The 25,062-nt window shown below is 53.7% G+C and overlaps 2 protein-coding genes across 6 annotated transcripts in view; one reads left to right on the forward strand and one right to left on the reverse strand.

The window, feature by feature from the left end:
* The first annotated feature begins 1,017 nt into the window (after positions 1 to 1,017).
* ATP1B1 (ATPase Na+/K+ transporting subunit beta 1) lies at positions 1,018 to 24,391 on the forward strand. Of its 2 annotated transcripts, XM_047703769.1 has the most exons (7): positions 1,018 to 1,392; positions 1,434 to 1,551; positions 5,927 to 6,055; positions 17,297 to 17,452; positions 19,306 to 19,490; positions 21,806 to 21,886; positions 22,965 to 24,391. In XM_047703769.1, exons 2-7 carry the CDS (start codon positions 1,455 to 1,457, stop codon positions 23,226 to 23,228), a joined length of 912 nt encoding a protein of 303 aa, XP_047559725.1. In that variant the 5' UTR covers positions 1,018 to 1,392; positions 1,434 to 1,454; the 3' UTR covers positions 23,229 to 24,391. The 2 variants fall into 2 exon arrangements, with proteins under 2 accessions (XP_047559725.1, XP_047559724.1); XM_047703768.1 differs by having other exon boundaries at positions 1,018 to 1,551.
* The window catches only part of NME7 (NME/NM23 family member 7), a 268,375-nt gene continuing 260,785 nt past the window's right edge, over positions 17,473 to 25,062 (reverse strand). Inside the window, exon 12 of one of the 4 annotated variants that reach the window (XM_047703757.1) lies at positions 17,473 to 18,085. In XM_047703757.1, coding sequence (XP_047559713.1) covers positions 18,026 to 18,085 — 60 coding nt within the window. In that variant the 3' untranslated portion in view covers positions 17,473 to 18,025. Of the gene's footprint in view, positions 18,086 to 23,781; positions 24,489 to 25,062 lie in introns of those variants that run through there. The other 3 variants (XM_047703759.1, XM_047703760.1, XM_047703758.1) reach the window with 3 other exon arrangements.

The following is a 25,062-nucleotide window of genomic DNA, read 5'->3' on the forward strand; positions in this document are numbered from 1 at the left end:
ACCACTGCCCTGGGAGGGATGTGTGAAGCCGCTCGGGGGTTCGGAGGAGAGAGATGAGACTAAGGAGTCTGGCTTTTCAGCAACAGAGAATAAGAGATGGGAAGGGGGACTGGCCCTCAACGTCCTGCCATTCGAGCTGGGTCTTCCTAAATTCTTTGGGCCTCAGGGGTTTTACAGCAGAGCAAAGTGGTCGGTACTCCCCAGGGGGCATCAGAAAGCGGGTCCGTGAGAATCCTGGCCACCTACTGGGCATCGAGGAGAGTCCGCAGAGGTTGGGTCATGTGCAAACACCGTCGTCCGGTGTAGACCGGTGTGAGCCGCCGCGCAGTGCGACAGGTTTTCGAGGGAGGACACCCGGGGACCCCGCGGGCGGCCTCCCGGCCCTGCCAACCCCGGGATCCGCCCTGGGTGGGTCTGCGACTGTCCTGCTCGAGGCGGCTCGGGCTGGAGACCAACCGGCCGGATCCGCAGCCGCAGGGGCGGGTAGCGCGCGGGGGGCGGCAGGTGCAGCAGCAGAGAGGCGGGGCGGGGCTAGGCGGACTCCCCGACTCTCACGCGTCCCCGACTGACCTTCCCCCACCCCTGCAGGGCCTCCGAGGGGTGGACCTGCGGCGGAGGGAGACGGGCGGCGCGCGGCCGCTTGAGGGCCGGGGTGGGGGGTCGGGTCGGGGCGGCTGGGCCGCGGGGCCGGGGCGTCCGCCGGGCGCCGCGCGACGCAGGTGCGGGACCCCGCACCACCGCAGGGGAGGGCCTGCGAGCCCCCGCGAGCGCGGAGGGGGCTGCGCGGGGTCGCCTGCGCGCGCGCCGCCGCGCCCCCGCCCTCCGCGCCCCCGCTGCCCAGCCCGCCCCTCCCGCCGCCGCGGCTCCTTTGTGCCGGCCCCGCGCCCGCCCCTTCGGGCCCTAGGCCCCGCCCCCGCCCCCCGCGATTGGCCGCCCGGGCCGCTGTGGGCGGGGCCGCGGGCCGCCCGGGCGCGGTATATGTAAAGGTGGGGCGTGCGCTCGGGCCAGCTTCTCGGCTCCCGGCGGCGCGGAGGGCCCGGCGCGCGGTCCGTCTGTCCGTCCTCGCCGCCGTCTCCTGCCTCCCGCCGCCTCTGCAGAGGTCCCAGGAGGCGGGGCGAGCGAGCGCCCGGGGCCCCGCAGCCGCAGCCGCAGCCGCAGCCGCAGCCGCAGCCGCAGCCGCGCGCCCGAACCGCAGGGCCGGGGAGCGCGTGCGGACCGAGCAGAGCCCGCGAGCGGCCGCGCGCCCGCCGATAGGTGCGGGGCTCGGAGCCGCCCAGCCGGCGCCCCTCCCTCCGCCCCCGCCCCCGCCGCCGCCTCCCCTCCTCCCGCCCCGGCCTCGGCCCCGCCGGCGCGCGTCTGGCACTCGGAGAGCCGCAGCCGCAGCGGCCGGAGCAGCCTGCGGAGACCCGGCCGGGGCCGTCAGCGCCCGAGCACGCGAGCGCCGAGCCGCCGCCATGGCCCGCGGGAAAGCCAAGGAGGAGGGCGGCTGGAAGAAGTTCATCTGGAACTCGGAGAAGAAGGAGTTTCTGGGCAGGACCGGCGGCAGCTGGTGTAAGTAGGGGCCGCCGCGCCCGCGCCCGCAGCGCCCGGGCCGGCCCTTCGCACCCCGCGCGGCTCCCGCACCGCCCCGCGAGCCCCGGCCGCCCGGCACGGAGCGGGTCGGCACGGAGCGGGTCGGCCGCGGGCGCTGTCGGCGCTGCGGACTGCGGCGTCCCCGGGGTGGGCGCGGGCGCGGCGCGGGGGCTTCGGTGGGCGCCGAGGTCTTGTCTGGCTCCTCTGCGGTCGGTCCGAGCATCGCTCGAGCCCTTCCCTCCCGGGAGCGGTCGGCTCCGGGGCACTAGATGCGCCTCTCCCTGTAGTCCTGCCCGAGCCCTAACAACTGAGATTTGAGGCTGCGAGGGAACCTCGTGGGGGTGATCGGGTCGGATGCAGGCGACGTTGCGTGTTCCAGCCCTTTCTAGCCCAAATGTACCTCCAAAGGCTCGGGGTGGGGGTGGCGGGATCCGTCCACACCGCAGTGTTCCCTGCTCTCCGGAGTCCCCCAGTGACCTCCCCTGGAGTCCTCACAAGGGGCCCCGGAGGCCCCGGGAACGTGGTGAGGTCTGGGTGTTTTCAGAGGCTGCACACAGATGCGGAACAAGTAGTTTGGCTCGATTACAGGGAAGGGTTAGTCAAAGAAATAAATGGCATAAAGGTAGATGCAGCTCACCTTACAGGGTCCGGGGCAGCCTGTTGCTTGGCTGGATGGAATTTTTTTTTTTCCCCCATTGAAAATTAGATACCTTGTTCTCCGCCTCCTTTCCCCGGAAGGGTGACATTTTTTTTTAAAGGTCATTCTGAAGGGCAGAGTTGTAGGCACATCTGTAAGAGTCGTGACTGCGGAAGGGAGAGAAGGGAACTCCCCCTCCTGCATCACTGCCCCCCCTTCTCTAATGTCCTCCTCACCATCATCATCACCACCGGCGCTAGCACCACCGCTGCAGCCACGGGGGGAGTGCTGGCTAGGGCCTGATGCGGTATTCCTGACTGGGAGGATCTGTGGCCATCACAGCAGAATGAGTCAGGGAAATAATGCTTGGCTGACATATTGAATTGGAGGAAGCTAGCATATATGATTCTTGGAGAGAAAAAAAAAATGCAGCCCTTAGTGGGTCTCTCTAGATTGGAAAATAAAGGGTTAAAAATGCATCACACTTCAAGGTTAGTCAAGGTGAAATAGCATTCCAAGGTATTACAGGAAAGCATAGGTATTCCTGAATCGTGTTAAATGTAGGTCTTTCAAGTGATGGCTTTTGGCTCGTATTTTCTATTTTGTTTTATTTTGGGGAGCCTGTGTTATTCAGTACGATTCCTACCGTAGTTTCTCATGCATCAGGATCGCTCTCAGTTTTCTCACCATGGAAGGGAAAACCTGAAGAACTCGGGGTGTGTGTAGGGTGAACAGCCCCTGGCCAGGGCGATCTCCTGGCAGTTCCTCATAACTTGGGTGAGGCCTGGGGGGTGCGCTGCCGAACGGGCCCCCTTCTCCCAGATGCACAGGGAGGCTCCAGCCCCCGTTGATCTGTTCCCAGCCTTGTCATGGGCCTGGGGCCGCTTGGATTCCAGGCATATTGTGAAATTTGTCCTCCGGTGCTTTCCTCTCTCATAAAATAGGTTTCTTTCCTTGTTCCAATTTCAGAATAATAATTTGCTTTAGAAGGTAAGGCAGTATAGGAAGACCTATTCCTTAAGCTGACATGTAATGGGGCAGCACCTCTGTATGTGAGAGAAGGCGCGTGTGTGTATTAATATTGGTGTCTTGATACCACATTCAGCAAGGTCCCAAGACACGGATTAATGAACGCAGACGTCAGGATGGGTGTGCTTGTCTGGTTGCTTCTCTTTTCCAAGGTGCAGGTGCTGGACTAACAATTCAGGTTTTGCCTTGAGCTCATCTGTCTCCTCTTCTCTGGCAGTGTAAGAAACGACACCCTCTCTGAGCAGAGAGACTGATAGCAGTTGCTGTCTCCTGAGGGGGAAATGCTCCCTTCCCAGCGCTGGGCCCAACATGGATGCCCTTGGGACGAGGGCAGGTTGCCCTTGGCTCAGTTTTGCTTATAGGTAGATTTTCACCAAGATGGACGCAGGAGCCTTGCCTGTCACCTGCTGGAGAAATGGCAGCATGCAAATCACCTGTGGTTTCCACCTTTGTATTGAGTTAATGTAGGCATTGGTAGATTTCTGTTAGGGTTACTGCTGGGCCAGGAGGCCAATCTTTCCTTTTGCCTGTGACCCTTTTTGAAGGGTACTCACTTTTTCTTCCAACTGGAAAACCTCCATATTAGTTGCATTTTTTTTTAAAGGAAGAAAAATTGCTGAAGAGTACCAAAAAAGAAAAAAAAAAGAAGCCTCTAAATTTATCCTCTGTGCCACCCTGGCTGGTTGGTACAATTTGTCTGGCTTTTTTCTTTGAGCAGCCCCTGCTGATCTGTGTTGGTGAGCCCAGTGCATAGGTCCTGCTGAGTTCACAGTCCTCTAACCAGCTGACCTCTCAGCTGTCACTGGGGAGATTTTGCTAAGGAACATCTCGAAGCAAAAGAGAAAAATCCCTCACTTCTCTTAGGCTATGGTGTCAGGCAGAATGGAAAGGCTGGGTCTTATTCAGCTTTAATCAGCATGCTTGCGAAAGGACTGATTTTTCCACTGCTCTGTTTGTATTTTCAATTATCGCCTCAATTATGTACCTTCTTAAGCTGTTAGAATTAGGTATCTGGAGCCCAAGGAATGAGTGTAAAAATGCTCTGGTTGTTGGAGGAGCCAAGTGTGGTTAAGCTAAGTACGGAGACAAGGTGGGGGGTGCACAGGAAGGGTCACAACAGTTCCTCACCGTGTTCTACCACCGACTCTCGCACCTCTTAGGAGCCTTCACTGGAAAAATTTTCCAGATCTCTTGACGTCACAGCCTTGCCGTTTGCCGACTGCTACTTGGATACAGAATGCGGCCGTTAACCCTTGGCCTGCTGGGAGGCAGTGACTGACTGAGCTGGGCAGCTGTGGTTCTGGATTCCGCAGTCTCTCATTTTCCCTTATCTTTGGTTCCTGGCCTGGCTTTTTTCCTTTTTTTTTTGGATAGGGGAAGAAAGGGGTTATGATTAAGCATTTTGGTCTTATGTGCATTTGGCTTGTTTTACTGCGTTTATAGCACCGTTCCCCTGAACCGTGTATTTGCTTCAATGCTTGCCAAAGGCAATCTGTCTGCTTCCTGCCACAGCGCCCACTCTCCCTCTGTCCCTCCACCATGCACCAGGACACTGCGTTTCAGTGATCTTTTGTTCTGTACTTTTTACCCCCAGGACCGCAGCATTTACTGCAATCTGGAGCTTTTTAGAAGTAACCCTAAGGCTCCTTCGTGCAGTCCTGTTTCAGACTCGATAACCTTACGGTTCACTTGCTCCCGTTCTTGCGTTCACTGGGAGTTGTTGGCTGGCACCCGGCTGCAGGGCGATGCCTAGTACAGCCTGTTACTATGCGGCTAATCGGGGAGATAATCCTCGTAAACCAGTAACTGATAGCCTCATTCCCATCCCTGTGCTTCATGGTGCTTAGCTTTTTGTGTTTTTTGCTTTTGTAGCCAGCTCAGCTGACGTCCTGCTCTCCAGCTAGCTGTAGGGGGCGGGGGGGGGGACGCTGCAGCTCATCAAGCCAGTCCGTATTCCGCGTCCAGTCAGAAGATGAAATAAAAATTATGCCTGTCATTTTGACTATAAGATTTCCCTTTGTTTTGCCCTTGTTCGGTGCCCCTGAAGGAAAACACAGTGTGTGCTCAGTGTCTGATATAGGTCACGGGTGGGGGGGCGGTTTGCGATAGAAAGGAGCCAAAGAGCTTCCTGGGGTTTCTCGGCATTCGTTGCTTTGGCCCAGCATAAAAACTCGCAGGCATCCTAACGTTTGGAGAAGCAGCAGAGCTTGGCCTGTATGTAGTACTGAAATATCAGGGGACTAACAAGGCAAGAAAACCTGCCTCTAAGGGAGTATATGGTCAGATGTGTGATGCGTTGCGAAGCCCACTAACATGGCCCTAGATTTTATTGGTGATCTTCGTGAAAATTTTTTTACTTAGGCAGTGAAATTATGTCCTGTAAATAATCTCTGTTCTGGACGAACATTCCTCTTACCCTTACCTGGCCCCAAAACACACACACACACACACACACACACACACACACACACACAGTCACACACTGTAACAGGGAACTGCCCGTCTCTGATTTTACCCCATCATGCAGGAATGTGGTTCACGCTCTGGGTCGGTGTTGGGAAAGGAGGCTCTGAAGACAGGCTGGAGGGGAAGCCAGGAAGGAAGCCCCTTGGTCTCTGAGAAGATGAGCCTTTCGTTCTAGAGCGTGCCTGTGTCACAGCCTTCTGTTTCTGTCTGTGCTCCCTGCAGTTAAGATCCTCCTGTTCTACGTGATATTTTACGGCTGCCTGGCCGGCATCTTCATCGGAACCATCCAGGTGATGCTGCTCACCATCAGCGAGTTCAAGCCCACCTACCAGGACCGCGTGGCCCCCCCAGGTAACAGGAGGGTCAACATGTTCAGTTCTTTGGAGGTAAAATGGGTGTCACTTTTTCACTCAAAAAAAAAAAAAAAAAAAAAAAAGAAGCCACTTTTCTGAGAACTGCCTGTAATGCAGGATTAGATGGAGCCTGTTTTCATAGGAGAAGCGGGACCTGCTCACGATGGCGGCGGCTCTCCTGCCTGCATTGCAGGCGCTGCAGATGTCTTGTCGTCACAGCTCTGCAGCAAGGGCGAAGAGCCCTGGTCTCCCCGCACCCGAGCCTGCACCCACCAGCCTGCGAATCGCGATGAGGCGCCCTCACTGCCCAGGGGGCTGCTTCACGGGGTCGCCACAGGGCCGTTCCAGCTCAGGCACATCTTTCACTTTCTCCAGGGGCCTGTGACTCAAGCAAATCCTTAAAAAAAAAAAAAAAAGCCACTTCAGCTCCTGTTTTGAGAGATGAAGTTATTTTTAGGGATGATGAGAAGCTCTGACATAGCCGATTACTCACGGGAGAGGAGCCGTGGCTTCAGGAGTCCACTCTCCCACCAGCTGCTGACATGGCTTAGTTTAACCTCCAACAGTGGCAGCAGCTTCTCCTGTCCCAGCATTCATGCCCACTGGCTTCGTAGGACTCTCACCTGTCGGCTTTCTAGACCCGTTTTGCAGTTCTGCTGTCTCTTTGAGCTCTGAAAACTTGGATGATCAAGAGAGGTCACCCCAGAAGGAAGAAAATGCCACAAGAGCGCCCTGCTGTGATCTGGGTGCTGTCACTGTTGAGTGACGTGCACCTCGTGCGCAGCTGTGCGTGTCCATTCCAGTCACTGACCCCCCAGGGAAAGCCCACTGCCCTTAACGCCTGAGGCCGACAGAAGGGCAGGGCAGCAGGGCAGTTGTCGACCTGGTCATGGTCGCTGGCTCTTGTAAAATTCATTGTCAGGAGGACCTAGAGACAGGAGATGTTGCATAAGTTCCGGGTTCTTGCATTATGAATGACCTTGAGGCTGCCACTGGGGGTGGTGATGACGTGTCCCCTCTCCACTTTCCCTGGCAGTGGTTTCATAACAGCTGTATTTAGGTGACAATCTTGAGGCCGTCTTCATGGCACTGAGCAGCTTTGACCACAGGCACCGGGCCGGCAGCCTCGCTCAAGTGTGGCCGATTGTCAAAGCTTGCTCTGTCTCCTGGCTCCGGTGTGAGAGACCCGGAGGAAAATCTTCGGAGTATGGAGGTGGCGAGCATGGTTCCCTGGCCCCAGGCCCCAAGGTCCTCCACTGTAAGGAAACCCTGAGCATTGCCAGGTAAACTTAGATCTAGGGGATTTTGGGAACCGGGGGGAAGAAAACAAACATGTAAGTATATAAAACAACTTCAACCTGGTTAATGATCCACAGTTCCCAACAAGTAGTTCCCCAAAGAGGCGGGTCTCTGGGAAGGCTGAAGCAGAAACTCTCTGCGTGCACAGAGCATGCGGCACCTTGAGTAAACAGACTAGACGCTGGCTTTGTGGCCGTGAAGCCTGGTGTGTCCTTTCCTGTTAGATTTTGGAGGCGGTGTGAGTAGACGTCACCATGTTTGTGTCAATCTTTATTTTCCTCTTGTTGAACCACTGAAAAGCTGTTCTTGAATCATGATGCCGCATCATAAAAATTCTTACGCTCAAAGCCAAGAGTGACTGAAGAGTCAAACGTTTAACGTCCTAGATGTAAAGCATCGTCTCTTGTCTCTCCAAACTGCGGCGCCGGCCTTTAATAAAAGTAAAAATTTTCCTCGTGTTCTTTGCAGAAAGGGCAATTCCACTTTCAAAGAGAAAAGGCTAAAAAAGGAAAAGAAAAGGCTGAAGTGCCAGACCTTTTAAGTGGGGACTTGCCAGTGACCTTGCCTAGAAGACCTGGTGGAGGTGCTCAGCCCTGCCGGCCCCTCTCCCAGCCTCCCTCCCCTTTCCTCCCAGCCCCTTCCTAAAAGACACATTCTCAGTACCTATATTTAGTGTCCTTAGCCGTTGGACTGACCTGACAAACCGTCGCTTCTCAGAGGAATGCTGGTGTCTCATCGTGGAAGTATGCGCTCCTGCTTCGGCCCGAGTCGCAGGAGAAGCGCTTCCTCAGCTCCCCCCGTCCTGCTGCCTGGGTTCTTTGTCTTCGTTATGTCTCTTTCTCCTCCTCCTCTTGTCTACCACCTTGCCAGGAGAGTCTGGGCAGAGGCCACTGTGCTCTCGCCCTCCCGAGGGACGTGACTGTCATTTGAAAAGCTGGTCGCCTTGGAGCAGGGGGGTCAGGTGAGCAGAGCCATGAAGTGCAGCCCGGGACTGTCCCTAGATGCTCTGAAGGCCCCTCACTGGGCCCTCGCTCTTGTCGTCTGTCAAGAGCACGGGTGGGCTGTGCCCTCTCTCCGCGGACCGAGCACACTGGGGAGGAACACCTCAGCCACTGCATGTTGTGTCTCCAAGCTTCCACGTTGGTGAGTGGCGGGGGGTGGGGGGACTTGCATGTCTCAGTCAGATGAAGCTACCTAGTGGAAGGTTCGGTGATGTCGTTAGTAGCTGAACTGGGGGCGCGGGTACAGACCCGGCCTGACTGGGGATGCACTGCATTTTGTACACCTGGTAGCTAGATCTCTGCTGAACAGAGTGTGCAAAGGTGTCCGCATCGAACAGCGGCGGTGGTGCAGTCCGTTTGGGTCTGTCTGGTACTGGGTAAGCAGGTGGGCTGAACAGGAAGGTCTCCGAGAACGGACCAAGTCACAAAATGGAAGGGAAATTTAAGGGGGAGAAAAAAAGCCTAAGGAGCAGTTTATGGGCCTGAGTGCTGGTGGTGTTGGGGGCCGTGATCTTCCTGACAGAGTCCCCATGGCTCTGGGATGATGGCACAGGTCGCCCCGCAGCCCCAAGGGCACGGGGCCAGCACCTCTGCTGTGACAGAAACTGACAAATCGTTCTGTGGGTCACGGATGGTTGTTTGTTGGCCGTGTGACGTGGCTTAATGTGAATATGAAAGCCCCAGGCTCGTGAGCCACTGCACGCGTGTCCGCCATGAAGCCGCGTGGGCAGGCGGGGGCTGGACGCCGTCCGCACCGTCCGTGCCCGGCGGCCCGCGCGAGGCCTCCATCGTCCCGTCTGCGGAACGGGCGCCGAGCTGTGCGGACGTCACGGGATGGGCGGCGGGTGGGAGCGGAGAGTGGCCAAGCTAATGGCATGAGGCAAAGGGCTGTCAGCAGCCGCCTCTCTTGCAGCGGAGGACGCGGTTCGGTTCCGGGACTGAACCCCGTGTTTCTGCACCGGGGGCCTCGGACAGCGCAGCAGGGCTCGCACACTCGGTGGTTGTTCACAAGGTGAACAGCCTCTCGGCTTCACCGCGGAAAGCATTTGGGAGAAGCTGGATTAGGACACATGCTTGAAGATATTTTAAATAAATGTGAGTGACACCGTATTTGTCGCGCAGTCTGTCCCGTTAATACCCACACCGGCCGGGTCGGCCGCGCCAGGCCGCGCTCCGTGGTGGACCCTCCTTGGGAAGACCCGGCGGCCGCATCTCCCGCCTGCTCACGGCTGGACCTGGAGGGGGGCACTGCCCTCCCCGGCCGCCATCGCTGAGCCCCAGGGGGGTGACAGCACGGTCCCTGCACGTCATTGGCGCCCAGGGAGATGGCAGCTGCCTCGCTTCCCGCCGAGCAGCTCTGAGTGCGCCCCTGTCCTTGCCCCTGAGTCGCGTGTTGCTTCGGGTTCTGTCGGAAGGGAGGCCGGCACCGTGTGGGCAGGATGCCCACTCAGAGCTTCGTGCCTTCGGAGCGTCCGACTTCGTCTCCGCTCGGGTCGTGGTCTTGGGGTTGTGAGGTCGAGCCCCAGTCCTGCTGCACGCCCAGCGCAGCGCCTGCTTGAGACTCCCTCCCTCTCCCTGCCCTGCCCCTCCCCTGCTCACTTGCTTGCTCTAAAATTAAAAAAAAAAAAAAAAAAAAAAGCTCGTGATCGTACTGCCAAGGAAACCAGACTTGAGGAGGGAGGGTGCAGCCCGGCAGGCCGCCGCCGCACCAGCAGTTTCGGTCTCCTCTTGACTGTGCGAGGGAGGATCCTGTCTTCTGTTAGGGTATGAGGCGTTGCAGTTCGAATCTAGGCGGAATTAAGCAAAATTCTTTTTTTCCTTTTTTTTTTTTAAGATTTTATTTATTTGACAGAGATCACAAGCAGGCAGAGAGACAGGCAGAGAGAGAGGGGGAAGCAGGCTTGCCACGAGCAGGGAGCCCGATGCGGGGCTCGATCCCAGGACCCTGGGATCATGACCTGAGCCAAACGCAGAGGCTTTAACCCACTGAGCCACCCAGACGCCCCTTAAGGAAAATTCTTACATCTGTCTCAGGTGCCTAGTTTCTCAAACCGTTGCTTGCATTACTCTCACATTTCAAAGGGAGAATTGGAAACGTTGGGCTTCCTTCTAGGCTGGAGGGATTGTTATTTCAAAGTGCCCGTTGGGTGTTTTTGGTTTTGCTTTTGTTTTCCTTTTCCGTTTCCATTCTATCCCTCTGATTTGTACTCTGAGCTGACGTGCTAAAGGCTCAGTGCTCCCCAGGCCTGCTGCCTCCCACATTCTCCCTCCTTCTCCCTCCCCAGCCTCAGAAGGCTCCTGCCAGCTCACTCCCAGACTCCATGGCTCTTGTTGGGCTCGCCTGGTTGCTGTTGGGATTTTCTCATTCTTCAGAGAGCGCCAGCCCCACTGTGTGGCGTCCACAGCTCACCAGCCCATGTGGCTATTTCTTCCTTTGTAAAGACCAAGATAAAACTAATCAGTTAGCTCTTGGGGACACAGGAAGCCTCATGATTAACTTAGTGATGTTCTGGAGCCCCAGAAAAATGAGTCTTACTCTGGGGGCTCCTTTGTGGTAAGTAAGCAGAGCAGAGGCCTCTGACACCTGGGACTGGGTAACAAATTCCATGCATGAAGGGGTAATGGGGAAAAATGCTGAATCTGTGAAATTTCTTTGAGAGGTCTTTGTCGTGGAAGATGTTGTAGAAGGAGCATTGGTGTGCCAGCCTCTGTGCTGTGGTGACGTCGGATGGGGCCCTCATGCCTGTGGCTTCTTGGTGTGCTTATTCTAGTGATCAGCCCACCGCAGGGCCTGTCTGACACAGCTAGGACTAGAGAGAAGCTGAGGAGATGGAGAATAGGGACGCCTGTTATCTAGTGGCTTCCAGCTGGAAAAGCTATGCTTTTCCCACGAAGAGACATTATCGAATATGTATGAGGTTATCGATCACTTAGCAAATGTTATGTTCTGTATTTACTGTATATGGTTGTCCTTCCATTTAGCCTTGAACAGAAAAGCTTAATGTAAAATGGTAGGGTTTGGCCATTTGCTTATATTTTCCCATTGTAAAAGTGGTATCTTTTATCAGGAATAAGCATAATTATGAGCTGTAGGAAAATATCTAAAGATAGGTCCCTGTGAAATTAGGGGACCTCTGAGATTGACTCCTTGAACCAAATTATGCTTCCTCTGCTCACCTGAAAATGAATACAGCACTGTAGGTAAAAGTCTGATGATGGTGATGAAGGCTAATTCCAAAAACAGGGAAGGGCCTTCAACCAAAGCATGTGGCATTTAGCTCAGACAGGAGAAGAGATTTCCATACACCAGGGGTCATTGAACATCAGCTAGACCAAGGAGAAAATCCAACAGTTCCTCAGAAGCTGAGCCTGCAGCCCAAGGTGAGGCAGAAAACCCAGCTTCTTTCCAGAAAGCTCAGAGGCACCTTTTTTCCTGTGCCCTCCCTATATTTGTTAGGTAAATTGATCCTACTCTTGCAGAGGTAAAATAATGAAAAACAAAAACTCATAGATATCTTAGTGGCACTTAAAGGGGAAAAGTTTGTGTGTGTGTGTGTGTGTGTGCGTGCGCACACACGTGCATGGTGTATATGTCTATCTCTGTACACATAGATGTGTATGAGGTTCTATAAAATCATACCTCCAAATGTTTTTAATTGCAAATTACTTTGCAGCGTGGACTGTGCAGGAGATATGTGTATGGGGTGCTGTGTGCATGCCTACATTTGTGTTTCTTTGCCTTGGGTGCCCTTCTTAGTCATCGTGGGTGCCCTCCTGGAGGTTTCTGTGGAAAATGATGCCTATTTAGAGAATTTGGCCTGGGGACTTGGGGGGCGTATTAAATGTCGAACAAGCAGCTGTGCTTTGGGATTCAGCTGAGTAACCGTTACAAGGTTACAATGGCCATGTTCTGGTTTCAATATTTCAGACTCACAAGTAAATTGAGGAATTATAAACTTGCTACATTGTAAACCCAATTGGACACAATGTATTTCTTAGTGAAAAGCCTTTCCTTTCTTTTTCCCTTTCTCTTTTACTGGCTAGTTCCCCCTCCTGCTATGAATGCCGACTAAAGCCAAAAATTGAGTTTCTCAAGAGATGGGGGACCAAGGACCAAGGAAAGGCAAATGTAACTATAAGAAGCAACTGCAAAGCCAAAGAGGTTTTTGTTTTGTTCTGTTTTACTCCAAATTCTCTGTAAAGATGATGTCCTCATTACAAACCCAATACTAAAATGTCACATATCCAAGTTATGAATTCAGTCTGCTTAGGTGGTTTTCTTAAATAATAAGTGAAATGTAATTTAAGGCAAATGGCCCTATTAGGGCAAAGCTGTGTAGAACTTGGCCTGGTGAATGTCAGTTCAAGTTCAGAACACTGGCGAGGCAAAAGGTTATATCTGTTTCCTGGAATATAACTTGAGACCACAAGCCAGTGATTGGGTGTTCTGCTATCTTTGGCCTCTGGGAGTTACCACTGGAAAGAAAGCTCATCCTTGTCTAAATCCGGACCCACAGCTTTATGGAGTGGGCAGAGTAGAGAGGGACTAGCGGATTGTATCTAGTCCCGTGTGAACACAACTGATGAGGGTGCCAGTCCCCAAGGTGGGATTTGTATAGCCCTGGAAGAGTGTGACAGTTGCAGAAATCTGTGTGGCCTCCAGATAATAAAGTTTCCACATCTGATCCCGTTCCTTTCTGTCTTTTCCTGTGAGTCTGATAATGGAAGTAAATGATCAGATATCCGATCAAGGGTCCTTCATCTGCCTCTCGAATGTATCTAATTGCTTTAGGAAAATTACTTTTGAAGAGAGGAATTTTCCTAATGGCTTAGAGAAGATCTCATCTGAGAACTTTACTAATTAAGGTGATCCTGAGCAGAACAGGCAAGGGGATTGATCTCTGAGAGTTTCCAGGAAGAGAACTCAGGCCAGAAGGCTCTGGATGAAGAAAAGGGGAGGCAGAGTTGGTGGGGGATGGAGTGAGACCTTGCCCAGACATGGGCGAGGAGAGCAGACGTGCTCACTGAGGGGGCTGTGCCCAAACCCGACATTGGGGTGGCTCCTCGGTATTTATGTGTGTATGTGCTCCGTAGGTGAGGGTTTAGAGAGAGGAGAGCTGATGGCATGCCTGGAACACAAACCATGCATGCTGCTTTTTCTGGAAGCCATCTTGGGACCAGAAGTTGGGTGTCTTAAAAGGAGGGTCATGAAGGCTTATGGTAGTTACACCTTCAAGATCCTTCAGAGACCCCAGTGGTAAACTTCAGCAGACAGGAAGGCATGGCTGACCTTCCTGGGGTTGGTCTGTCATTCCGGGGCTCCCTCTCCCAACGTTCTGCATCACTTCAAGTGGAAAGGACACGGTACTAGCCTTGGCTCAAGGTCTAATCCAGCTCAGCAGGTCCGAGGGTTCTAAGACCCTGGGCTTAGCTGTCTCTTTTACTCTTGGTTTCTCGGTCTCTCACTTTCTGATGCTTCTCTGCACAGAACACAGGCACGATTCTCCAGGCGTCTTCAAGCTGCGTTTCTCTCCCGTAGTAACGTACAGGCTCCATGCGCCTTGGGCTGTGAGCCGTCCTTACTGGGGGGGTTCGGGCTCTCGGGCAGAAATTGGTGTGATTCCGTTACTTGGTTTTCATTATTTCTTCTTTGCCCAATCTAGAGAGACGCGAGGCCAACTGTGTAGAGCTTCCCTGGGCCAGTGGCACCGTTGTGTGTGCAGTAATAATGCCTACTGTTTCCATAACTCAGGTTCTTAACCGCAGAGGCGCTTGCTGATGGGAATCCGGTGTTTGTCTCTGGGTGGGCGGGAACTCCACTCGGGCCACAGTTCTCAGGCTCCCGAAGGACCCACTTCTCACAAGAACCCACATGCCTGACTCAGGGTTGCTGATGCTTTGGGGTCTCACACATGTCACCCGGCCACTTTTAATAGCAGAGAACTTGGACTTGGTAGCTCAAGGGACTGAAAAGCACTCTGCGTAATGCCACCTTCTCTTCCCACTGTCCCTTTTGCTCTGGGAGAGTCTGAGGAGCACGTCACCCAGTCCAGGAGATGGCAGCTGGGTCCTCGGCCGGCCACGGGAAGAGAGAATTTGGGAGGGGTCCCCGGACAGCTGAAGCAGGACACTCACCTCGAGGTTGAGGTCCCGCCGTGTTCCTCTAACGTGACCTTCTAGGTTCACCTTCGTCTTTTAAACTCACTGGGTGAGGCTCCCCGGATCTCACCCGGGCTCGCTGACCCTTTGCTAGCATTTTGGTTTTGGCCGTGTCGCCCGCTCTGCTGAGGGACTGTAGCGCGATCGCCGCTGATCCTGCCGCTGTCCCCGAGGGCGGCCGGCAGCCTCTTCCCCGCCGCCCGCTTCTGGAAGGCTGGTGAGTGCGCGTCCTGCTTCCCGAGGACCGGGTCTGCTCTCGTCCGGCTTTCCGGCCGCCTCCTGCCTTCTCCGCGAGCCCGGACGCCCCCTCACGCCGCACACGTAGATGCCGCTAGTGCGTTTCGGCTCCCGCTCGGGCCACATGGGGTCCCTGAGAGGGACCCGGCAAGCCGGCGCGACGGACTTTGAAGGCCTTTGCCTCTGGCGTCTCTGGCTGCCGCGCCCGGGCTCTCCCCGTGCGCTCTGGTGTGGACGCCCGTCCGGCTCCGTTCTCCGCCGATTCCCGGGTTATTCTAGGAAAACAGCCCGTCCTCCTGGGTTCCGTGAGACTCTGGCCTGGAGCCTTCCCCTGCCCTTCACGGGTCCAGGCGTGTCACCTTGACTTAAACATCTAGTTTCTAAGTCAAACCAGAATGCACCCCTCCCTGGCCCCCCTTGGCCTTCCCCATTTCAGTGGGAGGCTGTTTTCCATACTTTCTCAGGCATGAAATCCCAGTGGAAAGTTCTACTCACTTTTGTTTTGTTTTCGCAGGTGTCTGTCATTTTTATTTATCGTCTCCTTGTGCTACAAATGGTCACAATGCCAATTTTCTAACTTAAATGTCGAAAAAGATTGTTCAGGCTGTACTTAAATTGCTTTAGTCGTACAATTTTCTAGGGTTAGTGAGCATCTAAAAAATATTTTTATTTTTTATTTATTTTTTATATTTTATTTATTTATTGACAGAGAGAGAGAGAGAGAGAGAGAGATCACAAGCAGGGAGAGAGGCAGGCAGAGAGAGAGGGGGGAAGCAGGCTCCCCGCTGAGCAGAGAGCCCCATGTGGGGCTCGATCCCAGGACCCTGAGATCATGACCTGAGCCGAAGGCAGCGGCTTAACCCACTGAGCCACCCAGGCGCCCCTAAAAAATATTTCTAATTATACTAACCTTGTTTATTTTTAACTGATCATTTTTGTAAGTGCAAATCCTGCTATCTCCCCTTTCCGTGGCTCCTCTCCGTCATCGCTGACTCTTTTTTCCCTTGGATTCCTCCGCTCCTACGTGATCCTGTCTCAGAGGATTCTTCAGGTCACCTGTGAAATCGTGCTTCTGGGGCAGCCCCTCTGCCTGGTTCCAGCCCGTCCCGTTCTTTGTCTCCATCCCCGTCTTCTCCCTTCTTCTAGGGAACAGCAAGCGCCGCAGAACTTGCCCATCGAGCCCCCCGAGCCGGGCTGCTCACGTTGTTTAACCATGTTTGAAGCTCAGAGCCATCCTTAATCACTAGATAAAAGATGCCATTGATCCCAGCCCCAACCCGAGCCTGATTTTTATGTCCATGTCTTCGTCATGTTGGCATCACTATTGCTGGTCTCCGCTTCTCACCCCAGAGCACTGGTTCTCAAACCAGGAGTGCTCAGGGAACCCTTCAAGCTCATTCATGTAGAGATTCTCGACTCCCGTCAGTAGTGGTTCTGACTCGGCAGGTCTGGGGTGGGGCCCACAGGGCAGCAGGTTTAATGCGCTCCTCGCTGAAGGCAAAGGGCCGCAGGCGTGAGCCACCTTCTGTGCCCGACACAAAGTGGGCGCGTCTGGAATTGGATTAGAATAGGGTCGTCCAATTTAGCAAATAAAATACGAGACGCCTAATTAAATTTAACCCTCAGGTAGACCATGAGTTGATTTTTACAGAAATACATCTAAGTATTACACAGGACATACTTCTGTAAAAATTGATTCATGGTTTATCTGAAATTTAAATGTAACCAGGCAACTTGGGTCTTACCTAGCATCCGAGACTAGAAGGCCATGGTCAGGCCTCCCCCGGCGCTCCTGTGTAGTGCTGTGTGGTGTGCAAATCCTAGCCAGGAAATCTTGTGGTGATAGAGGCATATGAAAATTAAAGAATCTAAAATGTTGATTAAAGAGTGAAAATCCAAGGTAGTCATACTTTGAATTTTATACTGGCTGACCCTTGACTTGGTTTTAGAATGGAAAGCAGGAACGGTAACTAAATCCCCTTTCATCCAGTTTGGGTTCACGATCCAAAGGAATGTCTCTGTTGAGTAGCCTTGAGTCTGGTAGAGTTTGGAAAGGTCGTCAACCCATTCCAAAAGTATAAAAGGCCTCTGTGCTCAAAGGCTTACGTGCAGTTAGGGAAAGGAAGACCACCGGCAAAAAATGCTGGCTAGCTGTGTGGTTCGTTTTTAATATGAGCATATGGACGTACTGGGAAGATAACAGGCTTTGGAGTATACATGGGTTGAAATCCTGGTTCCGCTACTTCCTCTGTGACCTTGGGCCAAGCATTAACCTTTCTGTGCAAGAAGTTTCATTCATAAAACGGAGAGACTACCCATCCTGAAGTGTTGCTGGGTAAAAAAGATGATGATAGTTAGACACTGTCACCGGCACTTAATCTAAATGCCAGAGAAGTGACTCCACAGGAGAAGCAAGAATTTAACCTTCTTTTTAGTAGGTGGGATGGGGGAAGCATGTTGGTACGTGGAGAACGTGCTTGAATGATCTTGGTAGACACCTTCCCACTGACGATTTTCAATGTTGTTCTTTCTGTCTGGTCTAGGATTAACACAGATTCCTCAGATCCAAAAGACTGAAATCTCCTTTCGCCCTAACGACCCCAAGAGCTACGAGGCGTATGTGCTCAACATAGTTAGGTTCCTGGAGAAGTACAAAGATTCGGCCCAGAAAGATGAAATGATTTTTGAAGATTGTGGCAGTAAGTAGACTCATTTTGGATATCTGTGGCTGGTTAATTCTTATTTCCCATTTCTATCTGTTACTTAATGATCAAAAAATCCTCTTGAAATAATTGATGGAAGTCTGGCCATATTGAGAGGACAGTTTTCATTTTGTTTTAAAGCAAGAAGACTGATTTAGGCTTCCATCTGATGGAAGAAACAAAGTAGCCTCAAGTATTACAATTATGTGCATTTGGAAAGTGTCTTGCTTTAAAACACTCCTGGACACGTTTGCCTTTTACCACTCACACTCAAAGACCACAGTTACTGCTATGGTTCTCCATTGATTTTTGAGAACTACAACTGTTTACATTTCCAGATTTCTGTTCCCCGCGCCCCTGCCCCCTTCTCCTGTGGAAGAGTGTGTAGGACCTTTCTCTCACTAGGACCACTTCTTGGCATTGTCAGCTACGCTGATATGGAGGAAGCAGGACTTCTGGACAGGGCAGAGCCTTCCTGCTCCCGGCTGGGAGGGACCGTGAACTGTGTCCCAGGCCGCTCAGCATCTCAGTAAGGAACTTTAGGTAAAGGAAAGGTGGCTCTTGGGTGTATTAACGCTGATGGGAACACACATCTCCGTCCTCGTGCACCATCCAGCCATGTTTCCAGACCTGCTGAGACAAGATGTCTGAGTAACGTGGTGACCTCAGTCTTTCCGACTCAGTTCAAGCATTTACCGACACCAGTTCGTCACATGGCCCTGTTTGCTTGATCATAATATGGGGTGATTGCCATTTTAGGTCATTCTGAAAAGAATAATTTATTTTTTTATTTTTTATTTTTATTTTTTTATTTTTTATTAACATATAATGTATTATTTGCTTCAGGGGCACAGGCCTGTGATTCATCGGGCTTACATAATTCACAGCACTCACCATAGCATATACCCTCCCCAGTGTCCATCACCCAGCCGCCCTCTCCCTCCAGCAACCCTCAGTTTTTTCCTAAGATTTCTCATTAGGATTTCAATGAGGTTTTCATTTTTGCAGTAATTAAAAGGCTTGTATGAAAGATCATTAGGGCGAATTGCTTCCCTGAAGATGAACTGAATGGAGGCCCTTTACCATTTAAAGGGAAAATAGTTATTTTGTGACCTTAGAAATATATAAAAATTATGGTATTTGCCTCAGTTTCCTGCAGGATGCTTTGTATTAACCTTGAATTCTCTATTTCTTGTATTCTCTCTCTGGCTTTGTTATGAGGTATGAATCAAGAATACTACATTTTTTTTTTTTTTGATTGAACAAATGCTTGCAAGAAGTCATAGCTTGAAAAGACAAAAATAAAAATGTCAAACCTTGAATGGTGGCTGAAAAGGAAAAAAATAATTCTTTATTAAGAGGCTTGTTAATGGCAGAGACCGTGGCCTAGCAATGGCTAGGCAATTCTGACCAAAAACCTGCCAGTTCTGAAAATTATTGACAGTCCTTTTAATTTGCCTTCTAATCACAATGTCCCTGTTAATGAGCTCAGCCGGAGCTGACCCATGTCGATGAGGCTGCTCATGACGGACAGCCGGGTTTCTGCTCAGTCTTCTACGTCACCGACTCACCCGTTATTTAAGGGAAGAGAAATATGGCTCTGGACCAGACATCATGTGTGGATCCTCTGGTACCTGGAAGCCCTGGGTGGGGTCACACAGCAGCTATTGCCTGGGGTACAGCCCCAGGTTGATGTCCGCAAGGGAACCAGAGGTGGTTTGCGGGGAAGCCTTGCTCCGGACACTGAGCAGCACGGGCTTGGGACGGGCTGGAAGAAAGCTCCCTTTCCTGTCTCGGTGGCGCCCAGGGGACTATGGCTCCACAGTGAAAACCGTGCTTTCTGTTTCCAGATGTGCCCAGCGAAATCAAAGAACGAGGAGAATTTAACAATGAACGAGGAGAACGAAAAGTCTGTAGGTTCAAGCTCGAGTGGTTGGGAAATTGCTCCGGAATAAACGATGAATCCTATGGCTACAAAGAGGGCAAACCCTGCGTCCTAATAAAGCTGAACCGAGTTCTGGGCTTCAAACCTAAGGCAAGTCATGCTTTAAACCCTACACTGTAGAGGAGCCTTTCTCCTTCAGATGAGGTAGCGGATTGGCATGAGGCGAGTCTGTAAAGATTTAGAGTGAACTCGGTGACGACTTCGATCCCAGTCAGTAGAGTAACAGCAGAGACATCTGCATCTGCCTGGGGGACCGGGACAGTTAGGTCATTTATCTCCTTTTCTAAAGAGAAATTCTGAGAGGCAGAGCCACGATCTCGAGTAAGTCCGACGCCTCTGTTCTTTTATTTATTTATTTACTTTAAAGATTTTATTTATTAGAGAGAGTGTGAGAAGGGAGGGTCAGAGGGAGAAGCAGGCTCCCTGCGGAGCAGGGAGACCGGTGTGGGACTTGATCCTCGACTCCAGGATCCTGACCTGAGCCAAAGGCAGTCACTTAACCAACCGAGCCCCCAGCCGTCCCTCTGTTCGTAATGCTTCCATGATGTCATTCTAGAACGTGAACCCTTTGACAATAAATCTAGAAAAAGGTATTTTCAAGTTTCAGAACTATCTGCATGTACAGGCTCAGGTTTTGGTTCTCCTGGAGCCCAAGAGTAGTTTTTTAAAAAAGGTCTGGTAATCTGAAGACAGTTTTTTTTTTTGTTTTTTACTGAATGACAAGTTCATGGCAAAACTGGAAGCGGCGGGCCATTCCGGCCGAGCTCCGGGAAGCCGCGGTGTTGGCTTCGCGTGTTCCCGCCGCCTGAGCGGGCAGTGAGCTGGGACCCCCGAGGCACACGGCTTGTCCGACGGCCGCTTGTCCGACGGCCGCTTGTCCGACGGCCGCTTGTCCGACGGCCGCTTGTCCGACGGCGGCTCGTCGTCCTCCGCGCTCTGCTGCGCCGGGAGTGACGGGAGGAGGGAACGTGCGCTGCTGCCCCCGCTGCTTCCGCGGCTCCGGCTTCTCCTCCGGCGGGGGTAGAGCCATCCTCCTCCCCGAGGCCGCCCCCCGCCCCCCCGCGACACAGCCGTCGCGTCTTCCGTGGTGACGGGGCGGACCGCACGGTCCCCCGAGCTCGGCGCCTCCCCGGAACCGGCTCTTGGGTTCATCTGCGGGCGCCCCGCTCGGCTCCCAGCGCTTGTGACCCGGAGACCCGGCGCTGCGGCCAGAAGTTCCAGCTGAGCCGGCGCAGGCCTGACCGCGTCCCGGAACCCGAGGCCGAGCCGGGCGTGCGGGCGGACGGGACCCCACGGGCAGGCGACAGCCGCCCTCGCCAGGACGGCCCTGCTGACCGCGGGATTAGGGTCCGACGGAGGAGGATGGCGGGACCGCCGGTCACTCGGAGGACGATGGTCCGGTCTCCGCTGCGTCCCTCACTGGTGACAGTGTTTCCTCCTCGGACTGTCCCCCGCCTGCCCCCCAGGAGTGGTCCTGCGGGTTCCCGTCCCTTCCCGCATCCGCCGAGTGACGCGCTCAGCCGCTCGCGCTTCCCGGTCCTTCTCCTGCCCGTGGCTCCGCCGGCTGACGTCCCGCCTCCGAGTCCTCACCCCGGACCCCCTCGGCCCCGCCCGGTGTCGCCGGATCACTTCCTTCCTGGCTGTGGCGTCCCGCACCCCCGGTGGCTGGTCTCCCTCCCCCGAGGACAGATGCCCGCGGTGAGCATCCTCTCCCGCTTCGAGGATCCGCCTGCGGCTGCTGGAACCGTCTGGGGGCCCCGCACGGCCACCTCGCGTGCTGCAGCGCGGGCGCTTCTCGGGGCGAACTGCGGTTCCCCGACGGGACTCGCACGCGCAGGGGCCGTGTCCGCGGGCGGCGGTGCCCGTCGCGCCCTTCCCGGTGCACTTGAGCCGGCGCCGCAGGGGCCCCCGAGGCCCCAAGAAAGCGGCACCTTCCGGAGCACGGCCGCTGCCCTGGGGCCGTCGCCAGCCCGACCTGCCCGCGCATCGGACCCGTTCCCGGAGCTGCCGGTGCTGCCCGCGGCTCTGCCGAGACTCGGGCCCAGAAGAAAAGCTGCTCGAGCCCCGTGTGAGGGCGGAGGATGCGGTTCGCGGAAGCAAGTCCGGGTTTTGTGGGACGGAAACGTCCCCGGCTCGTCCTTCCGACGGTCGTACCGCAGCCCGCGAGAAGGGCCGCGCCGGCGCTCACGTTCCCGCTCTCGGGTCCGCGGTCCCCGGGGTGCCGGGCCAGGTCCCAGGGGCGGCCTCGTCTCGGCCACGTCCCAGCGCGGACGGGTAGGCTCGTTCGTTCTCGCGCCCTCGAGTGTGTGGTTACTTGGGTTGCGTTTCCGCGACCAGCGGGGCCTGTGGATGCTACACACGCGCTTCGTGCGCGGGACGGACTGACCGTGCGCTCTTCTTTGCAGCCTCCCAAGAACGAGTCCCTGGAGGCCTACCCGGCGCTCAAGTACAACCCCTACGTCCTGCCGGTCCAGTGCACGGGCAAGGTGAGGGGCGCGGCGGGGAGGGGCGCGGCGCTGCCGTTAGAGGGAAAACTTGGCCGGGGACAGGAGGCACGGGGCTGCGCGTGTCAGCTTCGGGGGAGCTGTGGCTCCGCGGCCCGAACGTCTCAGGACAAAGGCGTTAGCAGCTGAAACCACACGTCCGTCCCCCACCCCGAGCACGAAACCGCCTTAGCAGGAGTATCGGTTTCCAGAACTGAGGTGGACGCCAGCTGCACATGCTCCTCTAGCCACGTGGCGTGTTCAAGATTTAAGGCCGCCCTTTTTTTTTTTTTGACAAGTTCACATTGAAAAATGTGTTTTTGGCTTTTCTTTTAATTTTTTTTTTAAGTTTTTTTTTGTTGTTGTTGTTATTTGAAAGAGTCCACCAGACGTGGAGGGAGAAGCAGGGTCCCCGCCGAGCAGGGGCCCCAGGCGAGGCTCAATCCCAGGACTCTGGGACCATGACGGGAGCTGAAGGCAGAGCCTTAATGACTGAGCCACCCAGGTGCCCCAGTTTTTGGCTTTTCTTTCAAAAGTAAGAAATAATGAAAGATAAGGTAGTAGTACGTGTTCCCTTTAGACCTAAAAATAGGATCCTAACGGATCGTTTAGGAGAGGGCCCACTAAAGGGAATCCCTACACGGTGCTGTTTTACGCACATGCCGAGCAATGAAATGGGCGCAAGGAAAGGAGAGGCCAGTAGTTAGACGTCCGGGGGGAATGTCGCCCAAGGCCCACCCAGGGGCCCAGCACCAGTGGGTTTGACTTTCAGTGGCAGGTGCCTTTCTGGATGTGCTGGCTTTGGGGAAATGCTTGGTTGACCTTTGCTGTCCTTCACCTGTGTCACGTGAAGAGTTTCCTCTGATGACCACTTCCCACGGCGGCCACGGAGGGAGCAGCATGTGTCCTGCCGCGGCCGGCGTGCAGCTGCCTCCGGGGCACTCCAAGCGGCCGTGTCGGGGGCGGACGGTCTCCTGCCGCAGCGGTGCGCAGGCGGTCCGGTGGGATCGAGAGCCTCGGTGGTCCCTCGGGAAGTGACCCAGGCTGCCAGCCGCTAAAATCTCCTCTCTCTGGTTTTCAGCGAGACGAAGACAAGGATAAAGTTGGGAACGTGGAGTATTTTGGCCTGGGCGGCTACCCCGGGTTTCCTCTGCAGTATTACCCCTACTACGGCAAGCTGCTCCAGCCCAAGTACCTGCAGCCGCTGCTGGCCGTGCAGTTCACCAACCTCACCATGGACACTGAAATCCGCGTCGAGTGTAAGGCGTACGGTGAGAACATTGGGTACAGTGAGAAAGACCGTTTTCAGGGACGCTTTGATGTAAAAATTGAAGTTAAGAGCTGATCACAAGCACAAATCTTTCCCACTAGCCATTTAAAAAGTTAAAAAAAAGATACAAAAAACAAAAACCTACTAGTCTTGAACAAACTGTCATACGTATGGGACCTACACTTAATCTATATGCTTTACACTAGCTTTCTGCATTTAATAGGTTAGAATGTAAATTTAAAGTGTAGCAATAGCAACAAAATATTTATTCTACTGTAAATGACAAAAGAAAAAAAATAAAAATTGAGCCTTGGGACGTGCCCATTTTTACTGTAAATTATGATTCCATAACTGACTCGTAGTAAGCAGTGTTTCCGGCCCCTGAGTATTGCTGCCTTGTGGATCTGATGTGATGTACAGTTCTGTAGGTGCACACTCTGGTCATTTCTCAAGCCATGTTTATCGCATCCGTTTTCTACTGTATGTGAGCAAGGTTTGCTGTCCAAGGTGTAAATATTCAATGGGAATAAAACTGGCATGGTACTTTTTTTTTTCTTTTCGGTTTGGCTCTTTCAAAAACTAATGGCCCATCCATGAGCATTTTTAACACACTCCATAGTCTTTTCCCGTGGTGTTGGGTCTTTACTTTTTGTTTTTTTTTTCCTGGGGCTGGGGGTGGGGGTGGGCTGTCATGGGGGAACTGCCCTTTAAATTTTAAGTGACACGACAGAAAAACACAGAAAGGTGATGGGTTGCGTTGTGCTTTGTATCGAATGCCGTCTTGACCTCTCTTCCCTTGTCCTCCAGTACGATCAGCTGTGTATGAGATCTGGATCGCCTGTCACTGGGGCTGGTGACGGGCCCAATTGATTTGCTTTACATTTTCTTTTATTTTCCTTTTTTCCTTTCTCTGGAGGCATCACATGCTGGTGCTGTGTCTTTATGAATGTTTTAACCATTTTCATGGTGGAAGAATTTTATATTTATGCAGTTGTACAATTTTATTTTTTTCTGCAAGAAAAAGTGTAATGTATGAAATAAACCAAAGTCACTTGTTTGAAAATAAATCTTTATTTTGGACTTTATAAAAAGCAACGCAGTACCCCCTAGACTGGTGTTAAATGTTGTCTGCAAAATCCATGTTCCAACATGTACAATAATTGCCAGGAGTACAGTGCTCTTCTAGATCTTGTATGCGGTCAGGGTCAACAATGGACAATAAAAGAATGAACACATTCCCCACGTGCGTGACTCACTCTTGTCCTATGGCTCCAGCTGTGACTTCTTTGCTTTTCTCTACTCCGAGTTGTCCAGGATCTTGAAGAAGTACTGGACCTGCATCACAGACACATGAAGGAGTTCGTTAGTTCACTGGGAATTCGGCCTTTCGCAGTGGAGAGGCCAGGAGCTGAGCCCAGAGCATACCCCTTCCCCAAAGAGACAACTAGGTTCATCCGAGGCAGGGACTCCATGAGGTTTTGGTTCAAGGGTGAAGTTTAAAAGGATTCTGTGGTGCGGACTGTGCCTACTTCAGCAGACGCGCAGCTCCGGCCCCTGCTAGTGCTTCACTGGGGCGTCTGCGACTCAGTTAACCAGGTTAGGTTGGAGGGATGGTCCGTTAAGGTTGCACCTTGCCTGTGGTTCGCGGCTCGTGCTGAGCCGTGCTGCAACCTCAGCCTTCGCGTGGAGCCCGAGTGAGCTTTCTGAGGAGCGCCGGCGCGGGAGCGCGCGGGGCCGGGATCCCGGAGCCCACGCGGGAAAGGGCCACGCTAGGCTGCCGGCCTCCCGGTGCTGGGAGCCAGGGCCTGTCGCAAAGGCTGCGCAGCCGGAGCCCTCCCGGCCCTCGGCGCCCCCGACAGATCCCTCCGGGGTGAGGCCTCCCCCTGGCCCAGCCGCGGAGCCACAGCCC

This window comes from Lutra lutra, chromosome 15 (genome assembly GCF_902655055.1).
Source record: "Lutra lutra chromosome 15, mLutLut1.2, whole genome shotgun sequence".
Taxonomy (NCBI): domain Eukaryota; kingdom Metazoa; phylum Chordata; class Mammalia; order Carnivora; family Mustelidae; genus Lutra; species Lutra lutra.